The 17,008-nt window shown below is 40.4% G+C and overlaps 1 protein-coding gene across 1 annotated transcript in view; it reads left to right on the top strand.

Moving 5' to 3' along the window:
• AMMECR1 (AMMECR nuclear protein 1) overlaps positions 1-15,061 on the top strand; it is a 201,349-nt gene extending 186,288 nt beyond the window's left edge. Inside the window, exons 6-7 of the mRNA XM_073641126.1 lie at positions 6,123-6,219; positions 10,771-15,061. Coding sequence (XP_073497227.1) covers positions 6,123-6,219; positions 10,771-10,885 — 212 coding nt within the window. The 3' untranslated portion in view covers positions 10,886-15,061. The remainder of the gene's footprint in view (positions 1-6,122; positions 6,220-10,770) is intronic.
• Positions 15,062-17,008: the final 1,947 nt, after the last annotated feature.

The raw sequence follows: 17,008 nt of genomic DNA, 5'->3' as shown, positions 1-17,008 counted from the left end.
AGCCACCGCATAGTGGCTGCAGTGCTCACTTGGTATAACAAGGTCATGGGAGAACAGGCACCAACATTATTGGAATGGCGCCAATACAAGGGACATTTTTATTTAAAGTGTTGTCCAGGTAGTGGACAACCACTTTAATACATCTACTTGCCTGCTCAGCTTTACCCAATTCTCCACTTTTCATGTCTACCCCACTAATTGCTTTTTCAGTAAGACACATGCTCGTCTCAAGATGGTCTCCCTCAGTGTTGTATTCTGCTCCTGCTTCCAGTTGGGCACCATGGTCACATCTGTCAAAGCTATTCAGACTCCAAACTTGCTATCCATTATCCAGTCAAACAAAAATCAGTAAAGAATAGTAATGCAAGGGGGGTGGGGAGAGTGCTGGGGGGTGGGGAGAGCATAATAAATACATTTTCCATGTGTGAAAATCAGGTAGAAGCTCATGAGAATCATTGACATCTCAATGAGCCCTTGGGGAAATACTCTAGCCATGGCTTGATGGTTGATGGCCACTTTATGTTGGCAGCTTGAAGCAATACATTTGATGTTTAATAAAATGCAAAGATTAAGGAGATGACTTTGTGGAGGAAACCTTGGCATATCTCGGCCCACTTAGCTGTATTCTTAGTGTTAAGTACCTTGCATAATGTCCTCCTAGATGAGTGTCTTTGAGACAGGATTTTTCTTAGTTCCTGCTTCTGCTCGTTTTATACAACAAGTATTGATCATTCATAAGTCAGGTGAATATCTTATAGCAGCCTAATAATCTGTGATGGGTAAAAAGCTAGTCTTGGCCATAAATGACACCACTCTGATCTGTAGGCTGTGTCTGGTATTGCTGCTGTCATGTGAGTAGGACTTGGCTGCAATACTGAATACATCAATAACCGCACCACCTCTGGAAAATGGAAGCGCGCGCCAGCTCTAACCTCAGACCATCTATTTAATGAAGTCAGTGACCCTGGGGATTTACTCCACCCATGATTAAAAAGAAAAATGTAGCTACTAAATCCATAAATAGGATGTAACTCGCAAGGAGCAACATTAGGGTTTTCTGAAACTTGTAAAATTGCAGAATAAATGCTTATTTTACATTTGCGAAGAAATACATATCATCCTTTTTTTTTTTTTTTTTTTTTTCTTTAGAGGTTATACTCTAGGCTTTTTGTTTAACACAAAATAAAACTTGTTTGGAAGCGATGAGACAGGCTGTTCTTGTTGCAGGAAGAAATTCTGATTATAACCAAATGCGGCCATTTTCTACGGCTGCTATACAGTTAGGTCCATATATATTTGGACAGAGAACATTTTTCTAATTTTGGTTCTAGACATTACCACAATGAATTTTAAACAAAACCATTCAGATGCAGTTGAAGTTCAGACTTTCAGCTTTCATTTGAGGGTATCCACATTAAAATTGGATGAAGGGTTTAGGAGTTTCAGCTCCTTAACATGTGCCACCCTGTTTTTAAAGGGACCAAAAGTAATTGGACAGATTAAATAATTGTAAATAAAATGTTCATTTCTAGTACTTGGTTGAAAACCCTTTGTTGGCAATGACTGCCTGAAGTCTTGAACTCATGGACATCACCAGACGCTGTGTTTCCTCCTTTTTGATGCTCTGCCAGGCCTTCACTGCGGTGGTTTTCAGTTGCTGTTTGTTTGTGGGCCTTTCTGTCTGAAGTTTAGTCTTTAACGAGTGAAATGCATGCTCAATTGGGTTGAGATCAGGTGACTGACTTGGCCATTCAAGAATATTCCACTTCTTTGCTTTAATAAACTCCTGGGTTGCTTTGGCTTTGTTTTGCGTCATTGTCCATCTGTAGTATGAGACGACGACCAATCAGTTTGGCTGCATTTGGCTGGATCTGAGCACACAGTATGGCTCTGAATACATCAGAATTCATTCGGCTGCTTCTGTCCTGTGTCACATCATCAATAAACATTAGTGACCCAGTGCCACTGGCAGCCATGCATGCCCAAGCCATCACACTGCCTCCACCGTGTTTTACAGATGATGTGGTATGCTTTGGATCATGAGCTGTACCACGCCTTCGCCATACTTTTCTCTTTCCATCATTCTGGTAGAGGTTGATCTTGGTTTCATCTGTCCAAAGAATGTTCTTCCAGAACTGTGCTGGCTTTTTTAGATGTTTTTTAGCAAAGTCCAGTCTAGCCTTTTTATTCTTGATGCTTAGGAGTGGCTTGCACCGTGCAGTGAACCCTCTGTATTTACTTTCATGCAGTCTTCTCTTTATGGTTGATTTGGATATTGATACGCCCCCTCCTGGAGAGTGTTGTTCACTTGGTTGGCTGGCATGGAGATTATTCTGCGATCATCCACCACTGTTGTCTTCCGTGGGCGCCCAGGTCTTTTTGCATTGATGAGTTCACCAGTGCTTTCTTTCTTTCTCAGGATGTACCAAACTGTAGATTTTGCCATTCCTAATATTGTAGCAATTTCTCGGATGGGTTTTTTCTGTTTTTGAAGCTTAAGGATGGCTTGCTTCACCTGCATGGAGAGCTCTTTTGACCGCATGTTTACTTCACAGCAAAACCTTTCAAATGCAAGCCCCACACCTCAAATCAACTCCAGGCCTTTTATCTGCTTAATTGAGAATGACATAACGAAGCGATTGCCCACACCTGTCCATGAAATAGCCTTGGAGTCAATTGTCCAATTACTTTTGGTCCCTTTAAAAACAGGGTGGCACATGTTAAGGAGCTGAAACTCCTAAACCCTTCATCCAGTTTTAATGTGGATACCCTCAAATGAAAGCTGAAAGTCTGAACTTCAACAGCTTCTGAATTGTTTTGTTTAAAATTCATTGTGGTAATGTCTGGAACCAAAATTACAAAAATGTTGTCTCTGTCCAAATATATATGGACCTAACTGTATGTCCAAAGTTATTGCATTATATAATGAGTAAACCCACAAGGGAAACGGTGTAATATTTTGCAATGTGCGGTATGCTTGATATTCACTAACCATGTGGGCAGCTGTGTAATGACTGCACCTATGTTTCCATACATAGAAATAATTTAGGCCATTACTAACTAGTTGTGAACACACTATAACTGTAAGTATATCCCCCTCCGAAAAAAATGAAAGAGAATGGCATTCATTTTTTAGACTGACTTCCTGATAAGTTCCTGCAGGAGTCCAATATTCTAGGGTTATGGTCCCATCTTGGCCTGGAATAACTCCATCCAGGCGCTCACCACTGGAAGATGAGCTGCAGAAAGTCCAGAGCATCTGAACTTTTCTGTTTCTGCACCTCGTGAATACCGTAAATCTTTAAGTTGGAGTGAAAGGCAATCCACAGAGTGACCATGGCGGAAGCTGCCAGGCTGCGAATTACACGGCCTCCCAATTTATTTTAGCAAGTGTCATGTAACACGACCACTAAACAAGTTGGTGCATGAAGCTATACTGGTGAGAACAGCTTCTCCTGGGGCTTACAGGAACTTTGCCCATGTAATCAGCTGATCAGTGCGACTGCTTTATGCTTGGAAATGGATTTCCGGTTAAAACAAAACCTTTTGAGGCTGTGCGCACACGATGCGTTTTTTTTGCGTTTCCGCAGCTGCGGAAAAGCATTAAAAACACATTGTAGAAGGGCAGCAATGTTCCCCAATGGAAATCCGCATATGCTGTACCCATGCTGCGGATTTTTCCGCAGCGTTTATGCTGCGCTCAAAAATCCGCAGCATGTCCATTAATTTTGCGGAAACGCGGCGTTTTCGCCGCCATGGACTTGCATTAGAACGCGCCAATACTGCAAGACTGCATTTGTACTTGCGTTATTGGCGCGTTCTAATGTGCGGATGGTACCCGGGTGTGGAGGAGAGGAGAGTCTCATCCACACCCAGGTACCATTAAAAAATCTGTAAAAAAAAAAAGAATAAAATAAATGTATACTTGCCTTCTGTCGGCCCGCGCACCACTCCTGCTTGGTTCCCGGCACTTTGCAGTGAGTTGAAGGACTTGCGCTGACGTCAGTCATGTGACGGGTCACGTGACGCTGACGTCGGCAGGTCTTTCAATTCAATGTTGCCGGCGAGGGAGAATGGATTGAGCAGGACAGCGCGGGCCATCAGAGGGTAAAGTATACATTTATTTTTACCATTCTCTCGGGTCACACTATATAAATCCATGCTGTTTGCATGGATTTATATAGTGTGACCTAGTTGTCACAAGCACTCTCCAAGTGATGCTAAAATCGCCTGGAAAGCGCTTGTCAACCCGCATGCGGAAACTCATGTGAATCCGCATGTATTCCGCAGGAAAAACGCATGCACAATCCGCATGTACAATCTGCATGCGTTTTTCTGCCAGGGAGATGCAGAAATGATGCAGAAATTTTCTGCCTCATTTCTGCATCGTGTGCACATAGCCTAAAGGATATGGACACATTCAGGGAGGCTTTTTTTTTTTCTTTCTACGTCTTAGTATTTTGAGTTAAAAAGCGTTTTTGTGATTTTATTATAAAATATTGCACCATCTGCATTTAATAGTCTTGTGTTGCCCTTTTTTGTTGGCTGCAGAATGACTGATCTGGGGATCTGTCAGTGAGCTCATTCTGTTTTGTGTTTTTTCTTATCTGGGTTTTATTCTCCTCTGTGCGGATTTATTATGAAGCTGAGCTAAACTTTACAAGCATAAATCAGCTGAGAGCAGTTCTGAAAAAGAAAGCAAAGGTATAAGTTGTATATTCAGGCAGAATGAGCCATCTGATGGATTATCCAGGACTATATAATTTTTAACTTCTGGCGTAAGAATGAACAGGCGGTAGTCTCCTATCTGCCTGCTGTGCCCGGCTTCAATGTCTGCCAGCACAGAGCAGTCACAGACCGCTCCTGCCGGGGATTCAGCAGCTTGTCATTTGCTCTGTTGACCTGGTCTTGACTGCCGACCTCATGCTGGCTGTCAATCAGCACGACGTCAGCAGCCACTCCCCATCCACAGAGCACTCTGGAAAAAGCGCTGCCCTCTTGACATAGAGCAGCAGAATTAAAAAATATATATATATAGATAGATATATATAGATATACACATATATAAATTATAGTTAGTCCTGGACAATCCCTTTAACTCATTAAGCAGCTAGCGATGTGCATAAAAAATTTGAGAATAAGGTGTCCTTATTCTTTTAAGCATCTGAATGCCTGAACATGTATAGATTATGAAATGTAATTGAAACTTTAGATTTTACTCATTAGTCTTTAGTAGATACTTCCATTGAAATCTAAAAAAAAAAAAAAAAGGTTCTTATCCGCTTGCACATCAAAGATTTTCATTAACTGCCATTTCCCTATGGAATCCTATAGGAACGTTCCCTTTACAAGCGAGCATATAGAAATGTCAGCGCCCCCATCATGCTTGCCCTGTAGGACTTATCAGGACAATGGATGTAATATTCATGGTCTTATGTACAGAATTTAAAAGCAGTTTTATATGCGCAAATGGCATTTTATTATTGCAACCAATGAATAGACTACACACTGCATATCTAAAAAAAAAAAGTTTGTTTTTTGACTATATAAAAGTCCAGTTTTCTAATGGCTGTACTATTGGTGCAGATTTTCCCATGAGAAGTGAATGTCTGACTTTGCTAACACATTGCAAAAAAAATCTAAATTGACATAATTGTACCCCCTGTCAAGATGACATAAATGTGCAGGATGCTGTGACTACATTACTATAGTGAGCAAATACCTCTGCACCAAGGTGTATGTGAATATATGAACGTGAACTGAATTATTGCTCTAGACTGTATGTAGATATGTATAAAGTCTGATCAGATTGTGTAAGCCCATCTGCCAGCGACGCAGGTGGTTTATAATGGGGGTCGTGTATAAAGAGGTCACTATTTAGTCTCTACTGTGAGCCACATGCAGAACAGTATCGCCATGTGAAGTGTGTGCATGAGTCACGACTCCATTCTCAGTAATTCTTACCAGTGTCAGCAGAGTATTTTATACATATCTTGATGGAACCTAAAATATATAAAATGGTTAAAATGTGAATTAATGACAGATTCCAAGGTGTAGAAGTAATGAATGATGGTTTTCCTTGACTGATGTGGGAGGATTGCTAATACTATTTACTTCTGTAGGTTGGGACCACATACAAACCATTGATTCCTTATTGAGGAAAGGTGGATACAAAGCTGCAATCAGTAATGACTTCAGGAAAACTATTAAACTGACCAGGTATGGCGGCTGGGACCGAAGCGTCTGCACTGTCACATGCTGACATGTTGCAAATAGTCAATCACTTGTATATTGTATGACTGTGTTCACATGATGAAGCATGCGATGTGTTGTCTGCTCTTTAATTGGTGAAATAATAACACCCCTTTAAGTTGTATTATAAAGTTTTTATCATTTTTTCATCTAATTTTGTGTCTCAATTCCTGATCATTTTCACGACTGCTACTTTCAATCCTTCGATAGGCACTGTCCTTGCTTACTTTGCATGTGCCTTTGTGATCAGCTCCTGACTATGGGAAAAGGAAGGCTTCTATTAAACCTTAGATGCTGTGACTTTATCCAGAAAGTATATAGGAAATGTGTGTAACTCTTCATCACACAATTAATAAGCTTTATTTGCTGAGCCTGGACTATTAAAAGCTGATCTGTTACCACATTTCACAATGCAAACTGCATACACTAACTAGATTTTAGACCTGATGAGTCTGGTATACTTACTTTAAAAGTTCAAATACAAATGAGTGCAGAAGCATAAAATAAATTTGAGCATTTTAAGAGTCCAGATGTGGCTGGACACCTAAAATGCTTATTTTAGTATTCAGCCAAGAAACTTTCAGACAGGATTATACTGTCATTCTGAAATCAATTTTCAAGGTAAGTACACCAGCCTTGTTCTAAGAGGTCCATTTAATGTATGCAGTTTTTATTGTGTGAACTTGTGACATGGATGGACGTTCAAGGGGTTGTCTGGTGGAATGGAAGCCATCATCTTTGCTCAGAATATGTAATAACTGAGGATTTTCAGGCGGCGGGTGCGTGACTGCAAAGTATGTGATTTGCATACTTGCAGGCATGTGGCAACTAGACATGTGCAGCCCCACTCAATTCAAGTGTATTGAGTGAGGCCAGACATGTCTAGTTGGAATGTGGCCGAGAGTATGCAAATTGCATGCTTGCGGTCACATGACTGCCTGCTCCCGACATTGGTCCTGGAGAATCCTCGCAGAGCACAGTGCGCACAATGTGAGGATTCAGCTTGTAGCCTAAGGCCGGACAACCCTTGTAGGCATGCGCACTGCTGTCTCATTCTGGGGATATCCTGCCAGCTGGTGGGGGTTCCAGTGGTCGGACCCCTCCTAATCTGTAGGTGATCACCTCCTTAGGGATAGATGATAGCTTTGTTTCCCCAGACAAACCCTTACAAGGACTAGGAAGCAATGAAACTGATTTACAATGCGACAGAATGGACATAATTCAATAATACATGAATGCTCCCCATGTTAAAAAAAATAATTAAATTGGCACATTGTCCCTCATTTATCAAATCAATGTAAAACTAAGTCCTTGTGACTAAATGCAAGCAACCACTATGCCACTAGGTTTTTTGTTGTGTATTTTTACAGCAGTTTAATTTTGATCTTTTTGGGTATTTGAGTAGTTTGAGTTTAGTATTTTACATTAACCTTTTAACAAGATTGTCCAGCATCATAACTGCGCCACCCTTGTCTCCAGGTTGTGTGTGGTATTACAACATAGCCCTATTCACTTAAGATACTACAGCTTAGCATTACTGAACGATCCCTTTATACATCACTGCACTTGCACCGGGTTGAAGGTTGAATCATTAAGTAACATTTCCAGCCATTTAAAACTAAGCACTTATCCTTCATATAGGCTGTCGTTATCAGATCGGAGCAGCCGGAGAATTGGCACCACCGCCAATCAGCTGAAGCGCCTCCAACCGTGCCATCCTTTTATAGTAGCTCTGCCAGATACAGTAGTGTTGTCCCACTGAAATGAAAGGGAAAATGCCGCAAAACCTGACATTACTGTTGTGAAAAGTACGGCGCCGACAAGTACGAGCCACCCGGCAAGTTGGTATAAACATGGGGGAGGCCGTAGTGTTCTAGTAGTTCAGGCTATTCAAGAAACTTATGTGAGGAGGTGACAATAGTTGGACCACCACTCGTCGAAGATTTCATGGGACTAATTCTCATTTTAAAAGGCAGGGTAACATCTTAAGAGAATTTCTGAACAATTATTTCTTTGAATTGCCTGGAAGCAGGGGGTGTGGTAAAATGACAAAATAACTGGTAAAACCCCTTTCTACAGTGATGAGGAATATTACCTTCACAGCTAATGCCGGTCATCAGCAGCCTCGTGCCATGTATGCGGGCAGTAAGTGGCTGTAGTGGTCATGTGCGCATCACCTGCACGTAATCACTGCCAGGCCTGTAACAAAGCCTGATAGGGCCACCGATGAGTACAAGTCACCAGTTGAGTATTAGTTTATTTTTTTTTATCCTTGATGACCCCTTTTAGGTCCAAGAAAATGACTCTTAAAGAGAGCTTCATCTTTATTAGGTTTATATACTAAAAACCTCATTTCAGATCTGAAAGGATTTAACAAACTTTTTAATTAAGGGGGAAAAAGTGTGTATGTGTGTTATAATATAATTGTGTGTGTGTATAGGTGTGTGATTTAATTTTTTTTATGTTGCGCCACGTCCTCAGCATCTGCTTGTCATTTCTCCCATACTAATACACCATCAATGTGCAGATCACAAATGGGCTTCTGCAGTGTTATTGCCATCGGACACTTATCCCTCTAAGCTATTCTTTTCTGAAGGGTACGGACCCACATCACTGCTGCACTGCAGATTGTCCACCAAAGAGACCCCCTAATTCAGTGCTAGCAGGATATATAATTTCACCCAGCAGCACTGTCCCTATAGCAGATAAACACGTGGCTCCCAGTGAAAGTGCCACTGATGTGGGGGCAGTAAGGCTCTTAGCGTGCAGAGATTAGCACAGTTAGCCGGGGCCTGGCCACTTTTGACACGTACAGTGTAAGCCTGCGTCGTCTCGCTGGGGCTGCCCTTGTCCTGCCCTGACCTACATTCAGAGACTCCCATCAGTCGCCAAGCTGTTAGTTAAGTTTCATTGCACTGGGGATTTTGCTGGCAGATCGGCTTACTGATGTGAATCGGGTTCTCTGTACATGACATGCTCTTTTATACACAGGTTTTGTAATGTGATCCATGTATTTATACACAAGCCTCTCTTCTAGCCTGTAATGTGCTATAAGCGAGGACATTGTAAGTGGCACTAAATGTTCTACAACCTGGAAAGTCCTAATTTTAACTTCCATCCACCTTCCCAAAGAGTGGACTATGTAGGATGCTTCATAGCCATGTTCTCAGAGGTCCTTCTGTATTGTGATGCCTTCATACAGTCCTATTAGCGCAGCCGGGACAGGGTTTTTTGAGGTCCTTGGATGCATAAAATCTGTTCACTCAGTGTTTTGACACTGGACCCCCCCAACATTTGTTACTTGACCACAACGTAGTCTGGTCTGATCACCTCTCATAGTAGAAGACCTTGCAGGCCCAATGAGGCATGTTTTTTCTTTATATTGCCTCCCCTGCTTTCTGTGAGGTGGAGACTTAGCCAATCGCCTCCCTTATTTCCCAGCCCCATTTAATATATAACTTTGATAACATTTTTTTTTCCTTTTAAATGCAGGTTTGGTTTTTTTCAGATTGGGTTTGATTAAAAATATTGCCCCATTTGCCTTCTATAGGCTCTCTGTTACACTGTATTGCTGGATTCAGAATGAGTTAACTGAGAATCAGTGAGCTCTTTCTGACTATCCTTAGGGAGAGCTTGTGAATTACCTGCTTTGTCTTTCTCTTTTTAAAGGGCGTGACTGCGGTGCGCGGGCATGACTGCGGTGCGCGGGCGTGACTGCGGTGCGCGGGCGTGACTGATGCACCCTTGGCAGACTTGACCCCCATATGCTGGATTCAGAATGAGTTAACTGGGAATCAGTCAGTGAGCTCATTCTGACTATCCTTAGGGAGAGCTTGTAAATAACCTGCTTTGTCTTTCTCTCTTTGCAGTGCGCGATTGCAGTGCGCGATTGCAGTGCGCGTCAGATGCACCCTTAGCAGACTGGACCCCCATATGCTGGATTCAGAATGAGTTAACTGAGAATGAGTCTGTGAGCTCATTCTGACTATCCTTGGGGAGACCTTGTAAATTACCTTCTTTTGTCTTTTTCTTTTTGCAGTGTGTGATTGCAGTGTGTCAGATGCATCTTGGCCAGGCAGACTGGACCCCAATATGCTGGATTCAGAGTGAGTTAACTGAGAATCAGTCAGTGAGCTCATTCTGACTATCCTTGGGGAGAGCTTGTAAATTACCTGCTTTGTCTTTCTCTTTTTAAAAGCACCTCCCAATGACTGCAGACCACATTAAAGTTGAATGTGCAGGGAAACAGTCTGTAAAAACAAAACAGTGCAAAATGTGTAATGAAATTTTAATTCCAAAAATAATTTTGAGCCCCAAATACATTCAAGTATTAAAATAAATGATTCCTAGATGTTGACTTCCCCTTTGTCCTCTGGAAGATGCACCTGTTCCAGAGTGATGGTCCCATAGTAGGTTCTGCCTGTGTAATGTGGCTGATGTAGTATATACCATGTATACATAATGCTAAGTGCCGCTTCTTATGTACATAACCTGTTCATTTTTGTGTCTCCTGTGCAGATACCGTAGCGAGAAGATGACAATGAGCTATGCCGAGTACCTTTCCCACCGTCAGCACCACCACTTTCAAAATGGCATCGGGCACCCCCTCCCACCATACAACCATTATTCCTGACACTGAGCCGCATGACCAGTCACTAGACCTCTCCGCAGAACTCTTCCCAGGGGACCCCGCTCCCTCTTGGTCTAGCTATCTCTATTACTGTACAATTTTATGATGATTGTTTCCGTTGTCCTGTTTAGACTTTGCTTTTCATAGCAGCGCTAACCAGGGCAACGGGTGGGAAGACATATTAAGTACCCACAATGTTTTTTTTCTATTTTTTATTAGAATTGTTTTGAGCTACTGAGGTTTTTTTTTGCAGCATATACATATATTTTTCTTTTACATTTACTTCTTACATTATTTTACCGTTTGTGTTTTGCTAACCTATATCCCTACTGATCAGGGTTTCTCAATGAATGTGGATGGAAGGACGTGTTAAATAATGAAGGATCTGTGATTGCCAGGATAGGCGTTCTGTGTGTGTGTTCTTAGCTTAGTCTGGTACATATCATTACGTCTTTTATTAATCAGTAGTCTGCTTCTGTTGCTTCAGTCTTGGGTTTTCTAGGGAAGGATGTTGGAGTTTTGCTTGGCATTTCCATTGATTCTCAAATTCTTATCTTTTTTTTTTTTCCTCTCCCTTCCCATTCAGAATCTTAAGGTCATACATACACTTGTCTAGTTGCTAATTTAGCAAATGAGTATTAAATTGATGATTTTTTTTCCATCTTAGTGTTTGGCTGTGACCTATAACGGAGGTGTTTACAGATAATGGCCACACAAGACATAGATGCATATGATGGAAACGCTAGAACTCTATCGGTCAAATGTTTTTTAAACCCTACCTCAGAATCGCCTTGCGGTGTTAATGACTTGCATTTACATGATTTGACTGTGTTTGGTTAACCAAATTGTTCTGTAATTGCTTTAATGAAAAAATGTTCTACCTGTCTGGTGTGATTTCCATCATCTTGTCACATCCTAAGTCTGCATTTCCACCTTACAATCTTTGTAAATGCCAAGGGTGTTCAATGCTACAGAAAACATCTTTGCTAAATGGTATTGATGGCTACTTTTGGGCATTGTAGCTTAGATTCAGACTTTACAAATATAATGGCGGTCGGCAGTGGGCTAGATATAAAGCAACAAGCCGAGCGTTTCACTCATGTGACTGCCATTGAGCTGCACTCTTTTTTACTCTTCCTGCTTCTGGTGTTGTGTTCTGTAAATTATAAGGATTTGGCCACTTTCTTACGAACATATTTTTGAACAGGTGGTGAATATTTAAAGTTCTACTACTTTTCTGAAATCTGCTGTTCTACCGACCATTAACATCCTTCTGTCTTCGCTGCATATGTCTCGCCTACAATGGCGTGGTGCAGTGGGTAACCCGACCAGGATGTCTGCGTCAATGTGCACGTCTGCTCTCTGGTTTCTACTGCGCATGACCCCTGTTGACATATGTGTAGTGGAAAATGTCTCCCACTGCAGCCAGTGTGCTGCTTCTGCGCATGCGCCGGTCTCCCAGTCCAGCGCATACATGGCAGAACCGGTGCCTTCTGTAGTAAAGCCTTTCCTTCTCCATAAAGCACTACTTCTCGTGCACAATAGAGGCCAAGTGACAGAAGTATAAGACACATCTTCTGCGCTGAATCTTCAGGACATTTACAGTAGACACTATAGATCATGCGCACATGTTGAGATGCGGGTAAAGTGACCACCCAGGACATGACGGCTCCTGGACGATAATCTGACCAGTGAAGACGGGGTTGTTTATGGGCGGTGGAGTAGCAGACATCTTGGATACAAGACAGAACTCACAATAAAGGTATATTGATCATTTTTTATAACTTTCATTATATGTTTAAATCGATAGGGTTATAAGAAAGTGGTCAATCTGTAAGGAAATTTCTTGAATTCTCTTTAGTTCTGGAGGATGGTAAGCAGGGTGTTGGCTCCGTGGCATGGAATGTGCTTTTTATAGAAATTTTTACTTTTCTCCAGCACAAGTGCCATTAGCCTTATCATAGCTTTACAGATCTCTGGGGCTCAGAGTTGGTAGACTGTTGGCACATTAAGTGCTGGGACCATCTACTGTTAGAAAAGATGAGCAGAGCTTAGGTAGCTGCTTGGTATAGCAGAATTTGCATGTTGGAACCATTTCAAGAGCATTGTACTAAGGCAAGGTTAAAAGCGAGTATTGATGCTCACAATAGGCAGTTTCTAGATTTGCTTGTCTGTTATGGTGGCCAGGGTTTTTAACCTTGTAGCCGGAGAGGCTTATATTTAGACAGCATCATAAGCCACTCAAAGCTGCAAAGGTGGTTTTCTCTTCAGCGATTCCTTCATCCACATCATTTGCTCAAAAAATGGTCATCCTCGCTGCTGCTGACTTCAGTGGCAGGGATTGCTTCCCCTGTTTGGATGCCTTAATAAGTCGCATGCTGCCAGCACATACTGCAGAGGAGAAATTTTGGTGTCTGAGCAGCTTCCAAAGTTTCAGACCAATACATTGTAGGTTCTCCTGGCAACAGGAGTTACCGGGATGTAATTTTTTATTGTTTTTTCTTCTCTCCGTTCCCCCCCATACTCAGGTGCACGGAGTAGAAATCTTTATTATTTTTTTATGTTATGTACCATTGAGGAGAGTTCTATATAAGTGGTTTCTCTCAAAGAGAAGTTTCTACCATCTCTCCTCACCTTAGTCTGTTGTTTTTACACCCACTAAAGTGAGCACAAGTGAAATCATGATTTTTGCTGCAAAAAATCTGTTTTTTTTGTTTTTTACCAATACTGGCACAGCAAAACTTTTGATTTTGTTGGCTCAGGTTGCAACATTCTGTCATGAATGAGCTTTAGAATTTCCTTTTATATTTTTAAACTCTATGTATTTAAAGGTGCTAATCATCCTTGCACAAGGTCCCGTGACTGGTCATGCCAACTCCAAGATCATATCAGATTTTTACTAACTCTCGATATATGCAGATGTTCTACAGATGTTTCTTACTTGTGTAATAATGAGATATTGATGAAATGCCAATCCTGCAGGTTTTGATAGTACAAGGTCAGCAATACTTCCCAGCATGGCTTAGGGGAGATCGGAAAAAGAAAAAAAACACAAAAAGGATTGTTTGTGTGTCCTTTTGTATACAGCTTAGTGCAAAATTGCATTTGTCTCTTAGTAGCTGTTAATTAACTTAAAAAAAAAAGTCTAAAGATTGGTATGCAACTGGGATGGTGTATTGGTTCTGCTGCTGAAAGGAACACGTCCGGCCCAAGTCTATGGAAACTCTAAAGGTTCACGAGTAAAAATGTCATTAACCCTAATATTTCACATCTCCACCTTTTGGGTACTGATAAGCAGAGATCTACTGTACTGCTAGCCAGGATCCTTTTTCTGCTAGTCATCTGTTTCCCCCAGTCTAGCAAATATGTGACCCTGCAGGGTTAATGATTGGATTTTTCTCCCTTTTTTTTTTTTTTTTTTTTTTTTTTTTGTTCACCTGCAGAGAAAAGAAATTGATGCCATTTTCCAGTGTGCGGACAAATAGCGCCCCCTATCTTTCCTGCCGCACTTGGATGTGATCGCCGTTAACCCAAATATCTCCTCCCATCAAATCGCACTGTTTTTAGCGGAATTGTGCTATAAATTATTTTCTCGCTCTTGTGGGATTTGATCAAAACTATAATGTAGATTTTTTTTTTTCTTTAATTATTTGTATAGCCAATTAAATAAATTCTTACCCTTTTGAACCCCATATGGCCCCTCAATAAGAGTCTTAGAAATGATCTGAGTTGCTCTTATGAAATGGTTTCATGAGTCCATGAGAATGTACATTGCATTTCCCACCAGAGAATCCCGCTATGCAATTACTCACCGCTGAGCCCTTTTCTTTTAAATTAGATTTTATGTATGTCGCTTCTTTATTACACCACTTTTTCTTTTTTTTCTTTTTTTTTTTTTTTTTTAAGTATTGGAATTGGCTCCAACTATTTAGCTGTTTTAGAAGCACACATTGAACCATGTAGCTGGAATAATTTAATATTCGTATTTTAATCTAATCTCGCAGTGAACGTGTGCATTTTAATCCCTGTTCTCGTTTCATGTATGCATTCTCACCGATCTGTCACCATTTAGTGCTGGATGGTCCTATGGCTGCCATCTTTGTCTATACAGGCATAACTTACTCTCTGCTGGTTATACAAAATGTCAGCAATTGTTTTGACTTTCTGTTTTTTTTTTTTATGCACAATCTTGAATTAGTTCTTTCAGTTACAAAACCAAGCTGCTATGAAAAAAAGCTGCTGTCATGCAATGGAAATAAAGACCCCTTGCTGTATACGACGAATACATAAAAAGCACAGAGAAATGCCCGTGTGCACACCTCCTCCATAGGCAGCAGGAAGGCGCGGACCCCCGAGGACATCCAGGCCGATGCACCTCTCACTTGTGTAACATTCTTCTTAGTGCTCGTCTTCAATTGTGCAGGTTTCTTAAAAAAAATTAACTAAATCTGTCTGAGATAGATTTCATCTCTTATGTGTTAGACCAAACCAAAGAAACCTCTGGCCATACTTTTTTAATGCTGCTCCTTAAAGCCTTTTCGTTCTATCAAACAATCCTGCAGGATTATAATATGTTCTTTTTTTTTTTTTTTGTACAGTTTCTAACTATTTTTATTTTTAGTGATGTTTAAGTGAATCAAGTTTATTTGAGGAGACTGGAAAAATGCATCCTCTGTACAAATAAACTGATTTTTTTTTTTTCCCCCTGTCCATTCTTTTGTCTAAGGAGCCCTTCTTGTGTGCCTCTGAGAATTAAAGGGTTCCAGGTTACATTCATTCTTAAGACCAGCAAAGATTCTTTCTATAAGAAGATTCTTTTTTTTTTTTTTTTTTTTTTATTTCCTTTTTATATTACTGTTCCGGGAAGAAAAAAAACACAAAAATAGTAAAATATAAAATAAATAAATAAAAAAAATTATATATATATATAAATATAAACACTTTGCGCTGGACCCAGTAACTAAGCTGGTTGAAAAACGCACTGACAAAATGAGTTTGTTTGAAACTTTTGTATAAAACATTCAATGACTGTTTTTGTATATCAAAGTTGATTCTTTTTTCAGAAATTTTTTGGGATCTAGTTTCTAAGTTTAGTGTTTTATATGTTACTGAATAAATTGCTTTGACTATTATCACCAGCTTGATGTCAATGCATTGGTGATCACCTTCACAGCTAAAGATCCTCGGAATGCATTGTAGAGCAATGTCTTGTGGGTTTCTTCAGCTACGAAGGACCTATATATAATGGGCCACGTGGCTACCTGGCGTAGCTGCGCCCCCAGAATTTCTCTACTTATTAACTTGATTACAAATTACAATAATGACATCACAGAGTACATGCCCCTCTCCTTTCCATTATACTAGATCCTTCCCTCCACATATAGTTGCTATTAGTGTGAAACTGTTATAATGGGCATTTTATTATGATAGGTAAGGTAAAAAAAAGGTAAAAATGGAGAAAAAAGGCAAAAAAAAATCTATATATAGAAGGTTATTTGTGGGTCTGTGAGCTATGGCTGTGGAAAGATATTGTAGTAGTTTTAACACTATTGTTACCTTTTAAATTACCCAAATAAAATATGGAAAAAGACCGACAGCTGCTGTTCTTGACTTTTATTATGACCTTTGCTTAAGTTTCTGAATGCTTATTATGACACTATGGATAGAAGTTATATAAGATGCTAAAAAGATCGGGTCCTGAATCCTACGTGTGTGTATAAGAAATGGGCATCGGGCATGTTGGATTTTAACATGCCCTGTCTTTTGTTCCATTGGAAGAAAAGCAACTTGTGAGAGTGGGTTGGTCTAAAAAAAAAGCTCAAAACAGAGTTCAAACCTCTTCTGGCTTCAGCATTAGACATTTTGGACAATTGTAGCTTCCAACTTGGTGTGTTGAGATATGGCGTTTTGATCTCCTGTTATTGCAATGTTGCTGCAGCCAAAAAAACCCCCGTAATTTTGGTGTTTTTGATTTTTTTTCTCGTTGTGCTGTTTATGGATTGATAAACTTATTTTATATTTTGATCAGACTTTTACAAATGCAGCGATACCAAATGTGTCATTTTTTTTATTTTTAATTTGAACTTGTTTTGTATTCATATTTTTAAAGGTGTTTTTTTTGCTCAC

Source organism: Phyllobates terribilis, unplaced genomic scaffold, assembly GCF_046119375.1.
Source record: "Phyllobates terribilis strain yellow unplaced genomic scaffold, ASM4611937v1 Scaffold_7__3_contigs__length_470593459, whole genome shotgun sequence".
Classification (NCBI taxonomy): Eukaryota; Metazoa; Chordata; class Amphibia; order Anura; family Dendrobatidae; genus Phyllobates; species Phyllobates terribilis.
This window is presented reverse-complemented; position numbering and strand designations above follow the sequence as displayed.